This window comes from Ailuropoda melanoleuca, chromosome 14, assembly GCF_002007445.2.
Source record: "Ailuropoda melanoleuca isolate Jingjing chromosome 14, ASM200744v2, whole genome shotgun sequence".
Classification (NCBI taxonomy): Eukaryota; Metazoa; Chordata; class Mammalia; order Carnivora; family Ursidae; genus Ailuropoda; species Ailuropoda melanoleuca.
In genome coordinates this window covers 37,499,144-37,519,096 of record NC_048231.1, presented here as the reverse complement: position 1 = coordinate 37,519,096, position 19,953 = coordinate 37,499,144, and the positions used below count along the sequence as shown (strand labels likewise).

General features: G+C 45.2%; 1 protein-coding gene across 1 annotated transcript in view; it reads right to left on the bottom strand.

The window, feature by feature from the left end:
* Nucleotides 1-19,953, bottom strand: part of YY1 (YY1 transcription factor) — a 32,209-nt gene that overhangs the window by 11,133 nt on the left and 1,123 nt on the right. Inside the window, exon 2 of the mRNA XM_034643378.1 lies at nt 4,588-4,750. Coding sequence (XP_034499269.1) covers nt 4,588-4,750 — 163 coding nt within the window. The remainder of the gene's footprint in view (nt 1-4,587; nt 4,751-19,953) is intronic.

Here is a 19,953-nt window from a genome sequence, read left to right as displayed (position 1 = left end):
CAAGAGGAGCAGAGAGCACGCTACGTGCGGCGGCCGCTGGTTTTGCCCCGGCTTACTCTGCACACTTCCGGGCGGGGGGAGGGGCGGGCAGCGCTGTAAAGGCCCAACTCCAGGACCAAAAACCTGCAGGAATCTCCTGACACCACTTCCAGCGGGCCGAAACCAGAGTTCTAAGTTACAGCTCAGTGTCCCAGACGCCAAGATGAACCGTTTTTAAATCAGAGATTCTCCCATGAAGATAAAACTGTTCACGGCAAACAAGCTTAGCTGCCTTCAGCCTGGACCCCCCCCCCCCGCCCCCGGGGACCTGTGCTGGTGGGGCAGAAGCTGGTGTGGAACCCAGCTTCCTTCTGCAACCGTGACTCCCCTCCCTTCTTGGTGCAAAGAAGAGTGGTGCCTCAGACAAACAAGACCAAGCTCGCCGACACAGTGTCTCCTACGGAGACAGCACAGACCCCTGTGACGGTCCTCCCAGCTCTGCTACCCCAGCTCATCTTTACGCTAATCCTGGGACAAAGGCTCAGGGTGGGCAGTGGACGACAATAAAAATCACCAACTTGTGACTGACCTTACCACTCTTAATTCTGACCTTTCCAGACTGAAAGTTTCCGAAGGGCTAACTGTAGTTAACGAAAAAGGCAAAAAGGCTGTTCATTTAATCAGGAACGAGAACTCACCAGGTCCCACCCACTGGCCACATTTCGAAGTATTTAAAAAAGAACAAAGCCACCCACCCCCATACCTGGACTTCTTATGCTTGCCCCGCCCCCCATGTAACTGATTTACTTACTCCTAACCAGTTCCCTAGGCTCAGTGCGGCAGGAACCTGAACCATTCTTTGGTCAGTTCCAAGTCCAGGGCAGAACCCCTCACCCAGCACACGGAGGAGAGGGAAAAGCAGCTAACACGCTACCTCAAGCCAACCGCTGAGCCACGGAGTGCAGATGGAGAAAGGGGGTTCTGTGGGTCTTTACAAGAGAAGGCGGGGTCTGGCCCCCAACAATTTGATATTTGGTGCCTCTTTGTCTTTAGCTTTCAGAGTCCCAGTCACCAATGCCGGGGCCCCTGGAAAATCCTCTTCAGCGGTTGGTTACACACTCTCTCAAAACGCGAAGACCTAACAAGAGAGGGCATTCCAGGCTCCAGTATCTCTCACCACCGCCACCGTCCAATTAGAGACTTGACAGTTTTACGTGATCTGTCCCAGGATGCTGAGAACAACGGGGATGAGCGGGAGCCCAACCGTCTCCCCTCACTTTGCATACACTGGCAGGATGGGCAAGATCTCATTCTACTCTGTACACAAAATGAAATCTTTAACAGAACGATTAGAAAAGAAAAACACACTATATTCAGATGATTATGGACATAGTTCGCTCCTGTAGAATGGAACTGTGTGCTAGGGTCTCATTCCTTGCTCTGAGTCCAACACAGGAGCTTCAGAACCAAGGAGACACTTGCAGAGTCAAGTGAAACAAGTTCTCTGCACTTCAACCATCATCAAATTTATGCCTTTTAGGCCACGGCTTTCTTAGCACTGCCTCTCTTTTCAGGGGGTTTCTGACGATCTTTTCCTTTTTAGAAAACTTTTTCCCATACCACAAAGACCTTCTGGCTTCCTACTCATTCTGTGCACTGCTGAATGAACTCAACTTTTCCTGAAGAAATCCCTATACCTCACCGACTGTCTGTTCTCAATGGAATGGGTTTCCAGGGTGCCGCACAGCTGCCCTCCGGATTTTCCATCCACCAGATTCTTTAGGGAAGCCTCCTTTTGATGTGCACCCTTGTCTTCCTGGAGTACAGCCTCCAGTAACCCTCGGAAAAGGTAAGGAGTCCTTCTGTATATCTGTCTGCAATTGCCACTTTTAAGCCTTGTATCTGACTGACAGCTTTGCTGGGTCAAGAATTCTATGTAACTTTTCCTCACAAATCTCAAAACATGGCTCCATGGTCTTCTAATTACCTACTGCTGGTGAAGAAAAGTCTCATTCAGATCCAGCAGGGATGAAGGCAGCCCTAAGACAGGCGCGACGCCACTTGGGAACCAAGCAGAGGCTTCTATTCCACCACAGTGACACGTGTGCGCCTCCTGAGTGCAGGGCTGAAACCCCGGATTTTCTAGTCAGGAAACTGGGGACAAACTTCCAGATCAGCTGCCCCAATTTGGCAAGGAGTGTGAACAAAGCCAAGGGTCACCAACACCTAATCACTTCTGCTTACTACCCCCAGGTTCCTGCTCTCGGTAAAATCCTGCTTCAGCCCTCTGCTCCTCCGCTGACATCACTCCGCAATGTGTAATTTAGAGAAATGTGATTCGTCCTCCTCTTGGACCTTCTGAGACTCCCCTGGCTTTTTGTGATGCTGTATGTACTTCCCTGAGCCACCCCGTCTGACTGAATGAGCCCTGTGCCCTGTCGCTGGTTCCCTCGCCCTCTGATCACAGGGTTTTCCCAAACTGTCCTCTCACAGTGCGGATGGCCGTGCCACCTTCAGCCGCAGCCACCATGTAGCAGATGAGTCTAGCCCCGACGGACTTCCTGAAACCACCCCAAGTCCAACAGCGATGATTCAGTAGCATTTAAACCAAACAATGCCCACGCTGAACCCCAAACCGGCCCCGTCTCCCAATCTCGTGCCACCTGAGGCGCGAGGCACTGAACTTCCATTCTGATCCCTCCTTCCCAGAGACACAGCCAGTCTGGTTCTCAATCTTTTCTACCATCTCCTGCCACCCTGATCTCATTTATTCTTTCACAGTCTGGCCGCCGCAATCCTGGCTCAGGCCTTCATGACCTCTCCCACTTCCTGTCTGTACCTGTGCCAACCCAGCCTAAAGACAGCAGACACGTCATTCTCTCAAAGTCAACCTCTGATCAGAGCCCCTCTGTACTCTTCCCACAACTCTGGCAGCTGTCCACCACACACTAAAAACACCCACAGATGTTGGCCCAGCATTCAGAGAACTCAGTGATCTCTTACACTCCAACTGTCTCCCTGTGAGCATCCGAATTCCCAGCCAAACCTACTTATTCTTTTCTGAGCGTTTATCGGATGGGGGTTGAGCACCTACCTTTCCACCAGGCTCATGCCACGTTAGCATGAGGCCCACCACGGAAACCCCACCTGCCCCCCCAAATCTCAGTGTTTTTCAGGCTCAAGTCAGATGCCACCCCCTCTACAAGGCTTTCCTTGACTCCTGTGTTCCATATCTCTACCTCTGGGGACAGCAGCCTCTACCCTCGCTAAATTCCAAGTACGACAACAAGAGATGACTAACTTTAAAAACACATGACAATACTAAACACTGGGATGCATTTTGTCTCAATCTGCTCCAAAACTCTAACCTCACTGCTGATTCTATCTACAGATTCCATTTTTATTTGTATTTTAGGGGGGGAGATATGGAGTAAATCTGAGTAGCATACCCGTATTTAAAATACGAAAGGCAACAAAAGCTGGGGGACACAATGTCATTAACAAAAGGACAGAAGCCTTAACTTTTTTTTGTTCAGCTGTGATCAATCAGAAATACACGCACATGTAGATTCCCTATGGCTACAGTTTCAAGGGAGAGGAGAAAAGGGCACAACCCCTTTTATTACAACACCTCTGACTCTGACACCCATCTGACACACGGGGAAACTGAGGCTCCCAATGGCAGGTCACCCGTCTTGTTTTTGGCAGGGCTGGGATAAATGAGGACACTCCAGAGCCTCCAGCTCTTACCTACTCCACTCTGCTCTTAAGATAAAGAAGGACGAGGGTCCCCGCTCTGTTGCTAGATGGTGTGGGATCACAAGATGTCTCTCTTTCTCATCCTGCCCTTGCCTTAATTTCCTGGCTATTCCAGGCTCCATTCAATCTCAGGGTGGGAAAAGAAGTCACCCCTCTGCTCCAGGGTTTATGAGTTCATTTCATTTTATTTATAATTGTCTTTGAGTGTGTTCTCAAGTCCTCATTAAAACTGCCCAACGGTGCTGGGAAATAAATACTACAAGAGGGGGCAGAGGCTTCTGCAGGAGCCCAGCCCGCTTCAAGCACAACAAGCCTCCACGGGGGTCCAGATCTTCCTGACTGCTCACCTTGGCCGGTCACAAGGGTCCCAGCCATAAATATTTGATCTCTTCCTGTCATGCCCGCTTCAGTGAACAAAAACCCGGAGAGCTTAACTGATGACCCGCTTAAATAGGAACTGTCAGCTATGCCCGCCCGGCTCCGGCCCAGGCCCCCGCAGCCTGCTCTAGCACCGCACCCTGCAACTTCCAACGTGTCCCGGGAGGACAGGAGCTACTGTAGAGATACCCATTTCCAAACAAACCCTGGGCCGTTTTATTTCTTCGCAAGCAATATCAACTACAGAATTCAGAAGTATTTGCTTCATCTCACTGTCTGCAAGGATCTAAAATGGGGCCGCGCACATTAATAGCATAGTGAGCCCTACAAACAACACGAGCTGCTTTTGTTTTCACAAGTTTCCCTGGAGCAAGACTACAAGCCACCATTGTAACTTAGGCACAAAGAACACGGCTGCGACTCTCAAGTACTTTCTATAATTAGAAAGAAAGGAAAGTTCTTAGGGCTTACCTAGCAAATTCTGCCAGTTGTTTGGGGTCTGAGAGGTCAATGCCAGGTATCCCTCCAGGAGGAAGCTTCTTCCCTGTCATATACTCTGAATAATCAGGAGGGGAGTTCTCTCCAATGATCTGCTCTTCAACCACTGTCTCATGGTCAATATCTTTTTTTTCATCTGAAACACACCATAAGATTGATTATTTTAGCAAACAAAAATGTGTATGTGGGCAAATACATTTTAAAAACTATGAAAAGCGCTTTCATTAGCAGCTTCTGGAACGGGTGATTTATAGCCGCTAGCCCAATTTCTTAACCACCCAGCCTTTCTCCTCAGTCTCCCGGAATCCTGTTTCTGCTTGAAGGTCACCAAAATCTGCGATGCCAGACCCAACGGGCCTTTGCGCTAGTGCTCCTTCTGAGCCTGTCGGGAATATTCCCCATTCCTGACTTGGCATTCACTTGCCTGGTTCCGCTCCCACTTCTCCAACTGGCTTCTTGTCAAGCTTCCTTGCTTCTCCTCCCACCACTTCTCAGAGTTCTGCTTTCTGTCCACCCTACATATTTCCTGTGAACCAGCAACACACCATTGTTGACGGAGTCTGATGCCCCAGCCTTTGCCCTGTAGCCAGCCTCCTGCCTTCCCCTCTAGCCCCTCATTCTCGCTGCTCTCTCCTCACTCTTTGCTTCCGTTCTGCTGGCCTTTCAGTTCCTCACGTGTACTCCCAGCCCTTCACCCTAATCCCATGGCCCGTATGTAGGCAAGTTATAATCACAACAATGTGATTTTTGGTGGCCTTTCCCACTAGACAGTAAGCGCCACGAGGAGAGATGCTTGTCAATTTTGATCCCCAGAGCCTGGTTCTGCACAGAGCTCGTCCTCAATAAATACGTGTTCAAAGACTGTAGGACATCTCTACTTACATGTCTTACTATTGTCACAAATCCAACAAGTTAAAAAAAAGGAATACTGACCCCCATAATTAATCTCCTATAACCCAAACACCAAATCCTATTGGTTTTTAGAAGGCCTTCTCCCTTTGTCCCACTGCCATGAAGTTAGTTCTTAGTATCTCAAACCTCAACAACGATCGTAATTTCTTAATTCATCTTCCCAATTCCATTCTCTGCGGTAATGATGCTATAAAGGATCAACTGATACAGAAAATGTAAATATTTTTTTTAAAGATTTTATTTATTTATTTATTTGACAGAGAGAGAAGCAGTGAAAGAGGGAACACCAGCAGGGGGAATGGAGGAGGGAGAAGCAGGCTCCCAGAGGAGGAGCCTGACGCGGGGCTCTATCCCAGAACGCCGGGATCACGCCCTGAGCCGAAGGCAGACGCTTAACGACTGTGCCACCCAGGCGGCCCAGAAAATGTAAATATTTTCATCTGGTACGAACCCTTCAGAGGTATAAATTATACTTCAACTTGGCATCCTGGGTCCTTTGCTGCCCGGTCCCAGTTTACAGCTAGCCTGACCTTCGATTTCTCCTAGTCACAAGCCCTCCATAACGCAACCAGGCTGTGCTCCTCCCAGGTTAACTCACAAGCACTTGGCAGGAGAGAGTCTCCAAGGGCTTGTGAATCTATTGCTCTGGCCTCAGATTCTTTCTTACCTTTTCCTTGAACTCCTACATTAGTTCTTGATAACAACGCTGACAAATTCTAAATCATGCTGTTTTGAATTTTTGTTGGCCTTGCCTCTTAAGCTAGGGTCAAGTGCCAAGAGGCCCAAACTGGTTGGTCTTCTTCAACTACTGTGGTGCTGCAAGCAGAAAATAGAGACGCTCCCAAGTTTTCCACGTGGACGGAAATGTGCTGCTTCTCCGTCAAAATGTTTCACAAAGGGCAGTAACAACAGAAATTTCTGAAGTGAAAACTGGCTTGTTCAAATCTTACCTTCCCACCAGTGCTAAAAACACAAGACCAAAGGGGCGTCTGGGTGGCTCAGTGAGTTAAGCATCTGACTCTTGATTTCGTCTTGGATCATGATCTCAGGATCGTGAGATCGAGCCTTGCATTGAGCTCCGCGCTCAGCACAGAGCCTGCTTGAAATTCTCTCTCTCCCTCTGCCCCCCGTCCCCACTCTCCCTCCAAAATAAATAAAATCTTAAAACAAAACAAAAACAAAACACAAGACCAAAAACCAACCAAACCAAACCCTACAAGTGACATCACTCACTATCAAAAAATGATGACTGGCTGCTTATCACCAGGTTCTCTGACATTAGGGTATGAGGCTCAGGTGAAGACAGAATGTAGGGGCGTCAGGGTGGCTGAGTCAGTTAAGCCTCCAACTCTTGGTTTTAGCTCAGGTCATGATCTCAGGGTTGTGAGATTGAGCCCCATGTCGGGCTCCGCCCTCAGCATGGAGTCTGCTGGAGATTCTCTCCCTCTGCCCTCCCCCTCAAGTTAATAAATAAATCTTAAAAAAAAAAAAGGCAGAATGTAGGTTCATTTGATTCAAGTGGTCATTATCATGTTCCATCAATCACTCTCAGTGACAAAAAGCACAGAACAGGATACTTTTAAATTTTAAATGTCTCTCCTCTCCTACTGTTCTTCATTTTATTTATTTTTTAAAGATTTTAAGTCATATCCTACACCCAACGTGGGGCTCGAAATCACAACCCTGAGATGAAAAGTCGCACGCTCCAGCATCTGAGCCAGCCAGGCGCCCCCCCACCCCTTCATTTTAGAGAACATTATACGTCACTGCCAGGAACCAGGGCACAGCAGCGTTTCACTGCATGTCTACTGTGCACACACTGTTTCCATCCCTGTGCACATCACCCCAGAAGAGGGCAAATGAGCAAGTTCACTCCTCACGGGAGAAGCTGAGGCCCAGAGAGGCTCTGTAAGTTGCTCAGGGCGACCTGGCTAACTGGTCAGTGAGGGGCCGACATGAGGCAGGAAGCCTCACTCTGGGACCCCGGGCCTTGGCTATGAAGCCAGCCACCTCCAGCGTGGAACCAGAACGATCTCAACAATACATCCCGGGTAACCTCTTCGCCGATGCAGCAGCCTACAGAGAACACAGCCAGATGCCTTCACGAAGGACAAGAGCGGTGTCAGAAAGCTAGGACTCGGCCCGAAACCGGATTCTTTTTCTTGGGGCTGTGGCAAGTCCCTCACCCTCCAATCTTCCCACCCAGGGGCGACGACACATGCGGACTTTCAGGTGCCACGGAAATGCACGGCGGGCCAGGAAGCTACCTATCCTCCCCGACCTGTCGTACGCCTGAGAGCAGTGCCAGCAAGGCTGGGCATCAGGGCTGCTCCGAGGAAGCTCCTGATGAGAGGGCGTCTCGACTCCAGGCCCAGGGAACCGCGGGCTAAGTCACACTCGTCGCACAGCGCGGCACACGCCACCTGAGGGCCTCCGACGTGCCCGGCACTGCTCCAAGGCGCCGGAACAAAACAAAGTCTCTGCCCTCACAGAACTTAGATTCTAGTGAAAAAAGCCATCTTAGTTCGGGCTGCTCTAACAAAAAGACCACAGACTGGGGAACTTATTCCTCACAGTTGGAGAGACTAAGGTGCCGACCAATTCAGCTCCTGGTAAAGGCGCTCTTCCTGGCTTGTCAACAGAACTTTCTGGCTGTGCCCTCACATGGCGGAGAGATGGATCATCTCTCTGTCTCCTCTTTGTATAAAAGGGCACTAATCCCACCAGGAGGGCTCCACCCTCATAACCCAATTAGTTCCCAAAGGCCCCACTTCCAAATACCACCACGTTAGGGATTGGGACTTTAACTTATGAATTTTGGGGGACACATGTCAAATGAGGAAATGCTTCCTGAGGCTTGAGACTCAGTTCTTAGTTCCAACATTCAGCATCGCCAAGCACCCAGAGAACAGTCATTAACATCACAAGAACTATTAATACACGTATGGAGTGAGTCTAAGTAGAGACTGACAAGTTTTACGATCCCCAAGTACAGCCAGTGAGCTGGACCCAGGCTACCAACCATCTCCCCACCACCTTCACGGTTTCCTATTATTTTTTTATTGAGAGAGAGAGAGAATCTCAAGCCGGCTCCACACCCAGCACAGAGCCAACATGGGACTAGATCTCATCACCTGAGAGCATGACCTGAGCCGAAATCATGAGCTGGACACTCAACCGATGGAGCCACCCAGGTGGCCCTTCTTTCTATTGTTTAAAAACTTTTTGATTAAATAGACGAACATAGTATTTATCATTTAACCATCTGTGAATGTGCAATTCAGTGGAATCAAGTAAATTCACAATGCTGTGTAACCATCACCACTATCTATACCTGAGACTTCATCATCCCCAACAGAAACTTGGTACCCATCACACAACAACTGCCCCTGCCCCTGCTCCCCTGGTAAACCTCTATTCTATTTCCTGTTTCTACGAATTTGCCTGCTCTAGGTACCTTCTATAAATGGAATCAAACAGTAATCGTCATTCTGTGTCTGGCTGACTTCACTGAGCATGTTTTCAAGGTCTACCCACATCGTAGGGTGTACAAAATTTCATTCTTTTTCATGGCTGAATCCTATTCTTGTACAGGCATACCACATCTTGTTTACCCACTCATCTACTGATGGCCACATGAGCTGCTTCCACCTTCTGGCTACTTGGGTAATGGTATGGATAATGGTGTGCACATATGCCACTTATTTTTAGAAACAGTTTTACTGAAACACAGCCATGCTTGTTTGTTTACATGTTACCTACTTTTCTGTTACAGTGACACTGGAGCTGATTAGGTGCTTTAAGTTGGCCTACAAAACCTAAAACATTACTATCTAGACCTTTACAGAAAAAGCTTACTGACCTTCTACCTGTGTGATGGAATTTTATTTAGAAACTAGGATTTAAACTACAGTGGAGATTTTTCTACGGGAAACAAGGAAAAATTTCTGTGGGATTACCCAATAATGGGATTTACTTCCAAAAGAGACAACCACCTGTCTTTAAAACAGGTGAGATTCGAGTTTTAATTTGGAGGAGGACTACGCAAGTCTGGGTAATGAATCAGATGAGTGGGGGGTAAGGTGGGTGGAAAAGGATGTTAAGCATGCCTTCTAAGTTTCTGGTTTCCATTTCTGGGAGGAGGTCATGAGCCAAGCTGGAGAATGATGGGGGAAGAGACAACATGCAGCAGAGGACCTGGAGTTCCGTTTTAATTTGAGGCGTCTGGGAGACACCTAGTGGACAGACCTCAAGGAAGTACTTGGGTATGCAAATGGGGTGACAAAAGAAATGGAGATTGAAGAGAAATATATGGACATCACTGGCACGTGGCCTGCGTTTAAAGCCAGAGAAATAAATAACATCTACTGAAAAAAAATATATAGACAGAGAGGACAAGGTTCAGAACGAACACTTGGGTAACTCCAACGCAGAGTGAATGAGGAAGACTGCGAAGGAGACCAAAGGGGTATGTCCAGATGCAAAACTAGCTTTGTCTCATGAGAATTGTACTCAGTGACTTGCCAAGTGAAAGTCGGCCCCGAGTATAGACAATAACCACATGGTCTGTACATAATGTTAAAACCACAATCAAACTGATTAAAGACAATCTGTTTTTGAAGACCGCTATTCACCTGCACTTCTGAACAATGTCTGTGAGACAGTATTCTTGCCTTAAAAAATCTTTTGTTGGGTCTTTCTAGGTAACTGCTATGTGCTTTCATAATATATATTTAAACTTCGCATTACCACGTTTGTTACTTATTCCTTAATAAACAGTGCATGACACGAAAGTTCATTTGGTAAACTCTTTGAAGGCCAGCACACAGAAATCATCAAAAGGGTCATTAACTATTCAACAACACAATGTCAGGAAATAAACTATTTATACAGAAAAAAAAATCATATCTTGAAAAAAGCTGCTTGAGAAATGACAAAAGATGTTCAGTTTTATAGTTGGAGAAATCAAAGACAATGTTTGCCTCATTCTTTCTTTTCCTTCCTTCTCTCCTTTTTTCTTTCTTTTCTTCCTTCCTTCCTTTCTTTCTTCCTTCCTCTCTTTCTTTCTTTCGTAGGCTCCACACTCAGCATGGAGCCCGATTAGGGCTTGATCTCACGACCCTGATATCAAGACCTAAGCTGAAGAGTTGGACATTCAACCAACTGAGCCACCTAGGCATCCCATCTCATTTTCACTAAGAACTGGATGCACACTAAAGCAACAAATCAAAGAATGTCAATGTCTGCTATTTTTTTGGCCATTTAATCTGATTTTTGCAAAGGAAAACCTTTGGAAGTTTTTGAAAGTGTGAACTTATGATGCTCTAATATTTTTATTACATTTACAGGCCATATGTCCATATAAGTTTCCCCCTTAGTTCAAAAAATATTAGGGAAATGTATTATTTTTTCTCTTTGTACAGTTTTATTAAAACTTGTTTTTCTGATATATGTTCAAATAAAATTCCCACTGTCTGCACTGGCCATTATTTTATTCTTTTCACTTCATAATTGCTACTGAAACAGATCTGCTGCGTAGACGGGGAAGAAGGGGAAGAAGGTGTTCATTGATCTGCTCTGAATGTCAAATATGTATGCCTACTGGCAATGGGGTAATATGGAATACACATCTAGGCAAAGCATGTTCGTGAAGCAAAATATCTAAATCTCCTTTAAAAATTGCTACAAATATAAAAAGACTGTTGCACATACATATGCCTCTCTGGAGTTTTCCTTGAAGGCAGGACTTAGCTAGTTCTCTCCACTGTTTTAGGGAGACAGGGTTAACCCACACAAGAAGTTTCACTGCAATGAGTTTCTACAAGTAGTTGAGCTTAAGTTTATGATTATGATTACCAGAGCACAACTGGACAACAGCAATTAAAACCAAATTTCAGAATTCCAAATTGGAAAAAGCTGAGAATACAGGTCACTGATTCAGAGGGGGTGGGGGCAGTGTGGCAGGAGAACATGTCTTAAGGAGAACCTCTAATCGAATCTGATCAGGTGCTTCCAGGACTCACGAACACTGGCTACAGACAATGAACTATGACAACCACACCAAAGTAAAACGGCCTCAGATGGAAGACAGGAGAAAACACAGTCTAGCCCGTACCACCTGTAACGGGGGCACACACTTTGTATTCAATAGTTCGAAGGCAGAGGACCCCCTCTCTGAGGGACAGTCACAGGGCCAAGGGCAGCCTCCCACTACCGCCCGCGCTTGCTGGAGGTCCTTGCCCTCACTGGTCTCCTCACATATGCGCTTCACCATCTCACACCAGCACAGGGGTGGGTGCAGCACCATAAGATATTTGAAGAGAGAAAACACATCCACATAACTTTTATTACAGCATATGGTTATAACTCTTCTATTATTAGTTACTGTTAATCAGTGGTTAAGGTTTTTTTGTGTTTTTTTTTTTTTTAAGATTTTATTCATTTGAGAGGGAGGAATAGGAGCAGAGAGAGGAGAAGCACTCTCTCCACGGAGCAGGGAGCCTGACCCAGGGTCAGTCCCAGGACCCCGGGATCATGACCTGAGCGGAAGGCAGAAGCTTAACCGACTGAGCCCCCAGGTGACCCCCATAGTTGTTTTAAGTGGATGTGGTTTCAGGCCTCTACTGGGAGTCTTGGAATGCACCCCCACAGATTAAGGGAGGGAGGGCTCCTGTATAAATACGCCCTTGTCCTATCCCCATCTCTCAACTATTCAGTTTACTTTTATATTACTGAAGCTGTCATCACTCTCATCCTAGTTGGAGAGGCAAAGCAAAGAGACTCAAAATAATCTCTGGTCAAAAAGATAGTAATGGGGCACCTGGCTGGCTCAGTCGGCAGAACATGCGACTCTTGATTCAGGGCCATGAGCTTGCGCCCCATATTGGGGGGGGGGGTGTAGACTGCACTTTAAATAAGTAAATAATCTTTGAATAAAGACTCAAAATATATGTTTTTAAAAAAGATAGGATTAAGGAACTAAAAGGAAAGGCTGGAAACACTCTACAGGTCCATGAGGAGGTTTAAAAAAGTGGTCTGACTTGCCTTCCCCACTCCTACCAGAGCGGCCCTCTGGCCAAGTTACTCAACGTGGGAGAAAAGGTATAAGGTAACTACAACTACACCTTCCCCTCTGCCCACCTCTCACCCCCACCCCATCCACTCTGCTTTCCAAAGCCCAGACCTCCTTCCTTCAAGAGGCCTTTCACTCCTGTCACTGACCCTTGCTTGGCTTCTTCATTTCTTAAAAAAGAGAAGACCAGCGGTATGGCTGAATCCAGAGAATGCTATAAATGGCAGCCACTGCGTCTGGGAACACAGGGAGGAATGAGCCAGAACACCTTTGTTCCACTTTCCCCACCCTCCTGGGCTTAAGGGGAATAGCAGGTCCTTCGCTTAATGGTTGTGAAAGAATGCTCAACTTTTGTTAAAGGATAGTAAGCATGTAAAGAACATGGAAAATTCTGAGTCGCCTTCAATTAGGTTACATTTTAAGTCTTTGGCTGTTCCAACACACTGCGTGAAATTCCAAACACCACACCAGCTGGAATCTGCACTGTGACTCGGTGGTCCTCTTCATATATAAGCAGTTTACTTAAGAATTCAGTCCTCAGAAAAAGCTTGATTTCTCAACAAGTTTTTCTCATGTTAGCTAGAATCAGTTATCAGTAGCACGCTTTCCTTTTTTATCTCAACTGCCAGGAAGCCCATGAGGGTTGACCCTAATCTTCCTTTTTTTCTGTGATCCTGATGTTCTATTTTCAACAATTAACATATTTATTTACCTACTTACTTACTTATATGGGTTGGCTAGATTTTGTTCCCCCGTACTTTTCATCTCAGGCCATCAGCTGCAGTCTGACCTTTCTAGGCGACTTATGGCAAAAACGACATCATCGACTCACCATTGCCATCACCCAAACCTTCGCAGGGAAACGGGGGAGAGCTAACTATTTGAGATTCATTGCTAAGCAACAGGCAGAAATCAGTCAGAGGCTGTTTCCACGTTTCTGCACCAAGAGAGACCTTAAGATGAGATAGTATCATTTACTGAGTACCTGCTTCATGCCAGCAACTGTCCTATTCCTCAACACAAACAAAACCTCAAAGACACTAATCCCATGTGTTTGGTTTAAGAAATAAGCCTCAGAAATGACAAGTCATGTATGTGAAGCACAGTTAAGTGGCAGATCTAGGATTTGAAACTAGGATTGACTGTGTAGTCCATGCCCTTCCTAAAAAGGGAACACTCCTGCACACCCTCTCCTCACCCTTCATACTTCTTCTCCACCTATGTGGTCAGAGAGGAGGATGGTAGTCTGGTCTCTAGGCCGTGATTCTGCCTCACTGCGTAATTTCCATGTGCTCATTCACTCGGTACGGACCGAGAATCTTCTATGTGCCTAGTGCCATCCTAAGACTGACAGTTAGAGGCCCAAAACTTACTGTAGAGGAAGCAAAGAGAAGCAGGTTAAAAGGAAAAAAAGCAGGATAATTTCAGACAATGTTACAAAGAGAATAAAACAGGGTTAGGAGACAGAGAGAGAGTGGAGGACCAGGGAAGACCTCTTGAGAGCGGAGTTGTGAACAAGGCAGCACGAGAATGTGAACATCTGGGGTCACTGCACTGGAAGCAGAAGTTAGAGCAAAGAAACAAGCTCAAGAAATGGAAAGAGGGCTGGTAAGGCTGGAGCACAAAGTGAGTGGAAGGAGGAAAGAGGAAAGGAAAGCAGGGGCCAAATCATGTGTGGCCTCATGATAAGTTCAGATTTTACTTAATGTGATGAGACATCAGCAGGATGTGTGTATGTGAAAACACAAAACACAGTATTTACCATTTTAAAGTCTACAGTTCAGTGACATTAAGTATATTCACACTGTTGTGTTAGAGGGGGTTTTTAAGCAGAGAACTGAAGCCATCTGATAGAAGTCTTAGAAAATTCAGGAAGGTAAGAGTGTGTGCCTAGATCCCCAGATGTGAAATCCAGAAGTCTGTATGTAGTCCTCTTTAAGAAACTATAAAAATCGAGGTGTCTGGGTGGCCCACCTGCTTAACTATCCGACTCCTAGTTTCTGCTCAGGTCATGAGCTTGGTGTAGTGAGATCTAGCGCTGAGTCCGCTTCAGAGTCTCTCTCCCTCTGGCCACCCCCCCATGCTCTCTCTCTCAAATAATCTTAAAAAAAAAAAAAAAAGAATCTGTAACATCTATTTAATACAGGAATCATGTATTAGTACAAACTACAACTGAGTTACCAACAAAGTAAGAAATTAAAAGCCAATTGTCAATTTGGAGAAGGAGCAGCAGCTTCTCTCCCTCAAAGTTTCTGGGTGCTTAGGAGCTAGAAGACAAAAGGAAAAGAAGGAAAGAGGATTGAGTTGAGAACTGCAAAAAGATAAAGACACTTCAGGGTGTTTTCAAGAGTGTGATCACCTGTGAAATACTCAAAATTCTACTGAAATCTGTGACTCTGCTAGAAGAGACAGGGTCTGGGCTCCAACAGAACAGTCTCCAGCACAGCAATGGCGGCCTCCTTCCCTTCTCCACACTTCTTATATTTAAGGGAAACCACTTACGCGAGAAAAAAAAGTCCTTCACAACCATTTACATTGTCCTCATGTTTAATCCTATCTGAGACCACTGTGTAACACCAAGGCATCCAATGGTTATTAAGAATTTTACTGAAGAGTTCCTAATAACTCATTCACCAGGTCATGTTAAAATTTAAGAGTTCTGCTTTAAGAAAGTGAGTATACTGCTTCCCACGGTCATGTAGGAGGTTCGGGAAGGAGTAGAATTTCTTTTTCTAAAGGAAGTCATTTTACAAAGAAAAAAGGTCAGAAGTTAAGATATTCCAAGGCAAGATACTTTGGTCAGTGCCCTCTAAAGTGGAAATTTTTTTTTAAAGATTTTATTTATTTATTTGACAGAGATAGAGACAGCCAGCGAGAGAGGGAACACAAGCAGGGGGAGTGGGAGAGGAAGAAGCAGGCTCAAAGCGGAGGAGCCTGATGTGGGGCTCGATCCCATAACGCCGGGATCACGCCCTGAGCCGAAGGAAGACGCTTAACCGCTGTGCCACCCAGGCGCCCCGTCTAAATTGGAAATTCGATGCTGTTACTAACATGATTCCCAGAAACCACTGGGCTTGTTGTTATTGATAATTAAACACAAAATTAAACAGAATGGGACCCACTAACACAAGGTACTTGGGAATGGGAAAAAGTTCTCTCATGTACTGTAAGTCTGCCACACACAGGAAGGTACAAACTTATACGGTACGGTCAACTAACTTCCAGAACCTCCACACACCTTCCTGATATTCTGCTAACAGTAATCAAATTGATGTTACTGTCAACCTCCAGGTAGCGTTTCAGTTGCCAAATTTTACAAATCCAAGGTTTGAATGTTTACCCAACAATACTAGAGAATACAACCCACTGGTAAATATTCAGATTTAAAAATTATAACAAGTTTTCACTTTCACGTACTCCTCCTATGGGAAGAAGAGCAGAGTTCACAGAACAGTCCCCTGGGAAGAGCAGATCAGGGGTTAACACAGGAATGCAGACCTCAAGAAATGTTCCTTCTGTCATTGTTTTTACTTATAACCTGTTACAGACTCCTAAACTTCTGAGCCTTAAAACAAACCCAGCTTACTAAGCAGACTTTAACAACAACAAAAAAACAGGAAACTGTTGGTAAACAAACACTAGGAGTCTAGCATACATTTTTAAAGTTATTATTTTATTTTTTCTCTCTCAAAGCCTAAAATGCTAACTATAGGTAGGTCAGGAGCCCTGACCTTTTCCTGGTAGGGATTTTTCCTTTCCCACTAGGGGGAGTCAGCTGTTGCCAGTGGGGAGGGAAGAGGAGAGGTGAACAACCTGGAGTGGAGAGTCTGACAGCACAGAGGCTGTATCAGCAAGCCAACTTCCAGGACGACTGGGTCAGGAATCAGGATCTGTGACTTAGACTGCCCTATGTAGGTCACAGGCTTGACAAGATCACTCTGGGGGTGCTTCTGTGGCTTGGCTCGGTGGAATTTTACGTGCCCGGCATCTCTAGTCAAGGATAAACAGGTAAAGGAGGAGGAGGGGGAAGACCCGCAGAGGAGTGGCAAGTGGTCGGGACTAGTAACTTCTAGCAAACTTGAACTTTCTGAATATAAAGAACTGAGAAACAACTGAATACTTTTCAACTTTCTTTCACTTTGCTGATTTTAATATCAATGGTTTTCTGGTCTTAGATGTTTTGCTCAATCCAGCATAAAGCACTTCTATATTTGGTCTAACAAAAGATAAGTAAAATACCAACAGCCTTGAGTGAAGGTCACAATTTTTAAAAACCTGAAACCTCAAGATTTTAAAGCTTTCTTACGTTTCTCTCAAAATGAAATGTTTTAGGGGCACCTGAGTGGCTGAGTCAGTTAAGCATTCAACTCTTGATTTCAGCTCAGGTCATGATCTCAGGGTTGTGAGCTTGAGCCCCAGATAAAGCCCCACGTGTCAGGCTCCATGCTCAGTGGGAGAGTCTGCTTGAGAGTCTCTCTTTCCCTCTCCCTGCCACCCCCCCCCAAGGTGGGGGCACTCTCTGTCTCTCTAAAATAAAAAAAAGCCCTAACTGTTTTAAATACTCAGCTTTTAACATGAACTTCCCTACTTGGTCATGATTAAGTGCTTTAGTTTACAGTAAGCTCTATAAAATAGATGTCACTCCTACACAATACTGATGACAATCAAAGGACAAATGTACGTATGAGACTGTGCCCTACATTTGGCAACATGGAAATATTCATTAATCATATGCCAGGAAAAAAATCCCAAAAATAAACAAGGACCTTAAAACAGTGATTTAAGCATGTTTAAGACACAACTGAAGTGTGATGAAGCACCAAAAAATGCCAGCCTCACTGAGCCTTCATCTTCTCCTGTGCAGAAACAAGCAGGTCCTGCTCTAGTGCCTACACTACAGAATCTTATCCAGCCTTAAAGGAATAAAGTATACTCTGCAATGTGGATGAACCTTGAACACGGGCTCAGCCAGACACACAGACCACAGATTGTTATGATTCCATTTAAATGACATGTCCAGAATGGGCAAATCCAGAGAAACACAAAGTAGATCAGTGGTGGCCAGGGGCTGGAGGGAGAGGGCAAATGGGGAGTGACTGCTCATGGGTATGGGGTTTCTTTTTGAGATGATGAAAATGTTGTGGAATTAGCTGGCCACGGTGCCCACACAACCTGGTGAATACGGCAGAGGCCAATGAACTTCATCTATGTGAATGACATCATTTAAAAAAGGGAAAAGAAAAAAGCAGATCTCTAAGGATCATTCCAGATCTAAAACTAGTCTGGTATAGAACCGCTAGATTCCTGTGCCGTTGTTATTCCATTAAAGAGATCCCAATCACACAGACTGCTGTACTCTGTGGGCAATTAGAGCGAGATGGCATACAAGCAAAAGAAACCCATAAAACCCAAAGATTTGGTTTCCACAAACATGCTGGATCCCACTAAGTTTTTTTTTTTAGCCTAGAGGTACTCACAAGTAACTTGAGCCCTAAGAATACCCTGTGTACAATTTTTTTTTTTTTGGTAAGGGCTTCAGGTAACTAAGCTAGGACTTAGGCAAAACTATCACCTCACAGCTCATTCCCACCCAAAGGACTGTTTTAGTGAAACCACAGTGGCGTTCAAACTCCTCGCCTGGGATCAGACAAGACTGAGTCTGTGAAAGCACTGAGCATACTGCCTTCCGGAGTCAACACACACATGGAGAGATTCAGCCTAACAATTCACCTGCTTTCATTTCTTCACCTATTATCAATGATCTCCTTATTTCAGTTCCTAAGATTCCACTACATTCAGAATTTGAACTTGGGGCATGCGTAGTTAATCACAAACTATTTAGCTTCTCTTTGGTAGTAATTCCAAACCACAAGGACAAGGAAGAGGGATAGTTCACCACAAAACATGTCTGAGGAAACAGGCCTTACTATGTTATTGCCATCAAATATTTATAACTACCTTTAGGCACAGATTACTCTGTAATGCACCAGACAACTAACTCTGCATAGAAATGGGCATTAAAATAACCCCAAACTGTGCAACTCCGTAAGCAGCCACTTGCACAGGGGAAGTAATGACTTTTAAATGCTGACTTAATTGTAAATTAACTCCCATTAGTCAGGCCCCTCAGACCTTCTCCCGACTGGTTGACTCGATACACTTCACTTCATCAAGCAAAGCCTCCATTACCAAGTTTTCTGGGTATAAAGAAGTAGGCAAGCTATTTGTTAAGATCAAATGCAAAATATATAAAACACCCTGGTTTACTAAGTTTCTGTAAAACCAACATGTCTTTACCATGAGAAAAAGTAAATTTAGTTTTATGTGGTTAATTTATCGTTATATCAATATCTACTTTCAGATGGTATCCTGAATTCAGCAAAACTCAACACCCAACTTGCCCCTCTCTTATTCTGCATATTAATAGAAAGACATAACTTCTGGTTCCAACACGATCAGTGTGCATGCTATTCAATTCTACAGAAGATACTCTGATGACCATGAAATAGGTAGAAAGGTTTCATTTAAACATATGCTTGTTATTAAAAAACTACTCAGACTTGCTTAAGGACTCTGAAATCGAGAACAGCAGCGCCTGTTAACACTTGCTATTCAATTGTGGCAGCAACTCGGATGCCTTTGCTCAGTCCTCTCAGAGTCCTAGATGCATCCAACGTTAGTCATCTCGTCAGGGGCTTTCAGTAGATAGAACAAGACTAGCCTTCCAGTCCAGCCTTTTCACCTTGTACTTCATCTGTTTCTCTCAATCGTTAACGATCCTTTAATACTCAAAGGTCAAGACACTTTGAGGCTTCATCCTAACAACTGATTTAACAGCCTTACCGTAATTGGGGGGGGGGGGACGGGGAGGGGGGGGGTTCTACAACTTAAACTTAGAACTAAGTGTAGTCATCCCAAATACTAGATTAACTAGCCACTGCAGGATCACTCTCAAGTCTATTTACTATCCCGGCAAACTAGACAGCATATGAATAAAGTAACAGAACACTGACATTAAAAAAACCAGCTTTCTATAATTATGAAGTAAAAAAGAGAAGACTTAAACATGTAGGTAAGTCCCTTTTGCCCTACTTATTCTCTCTGGCTTTCTAGAATCTTTCTCTTCGCGGGGAAAGTATGTTGATCGCCTACTACCCACCAAAAAGTGAGCAAAGACAAAATACTCGATTTTATTAATTTAGTGACAGTGTCCCCAGCTGTGCAACTAACAGACCTATCTGCAGAGACAAACACTTTAAAAAAAAAAAGAAAACCTTCCCCAAACGTAAAGGGTTAAGAACCACCTACAAAACCTCGCGGACCCTCTCCCCGACTTGCCGCGGGGGGGGGGGGGG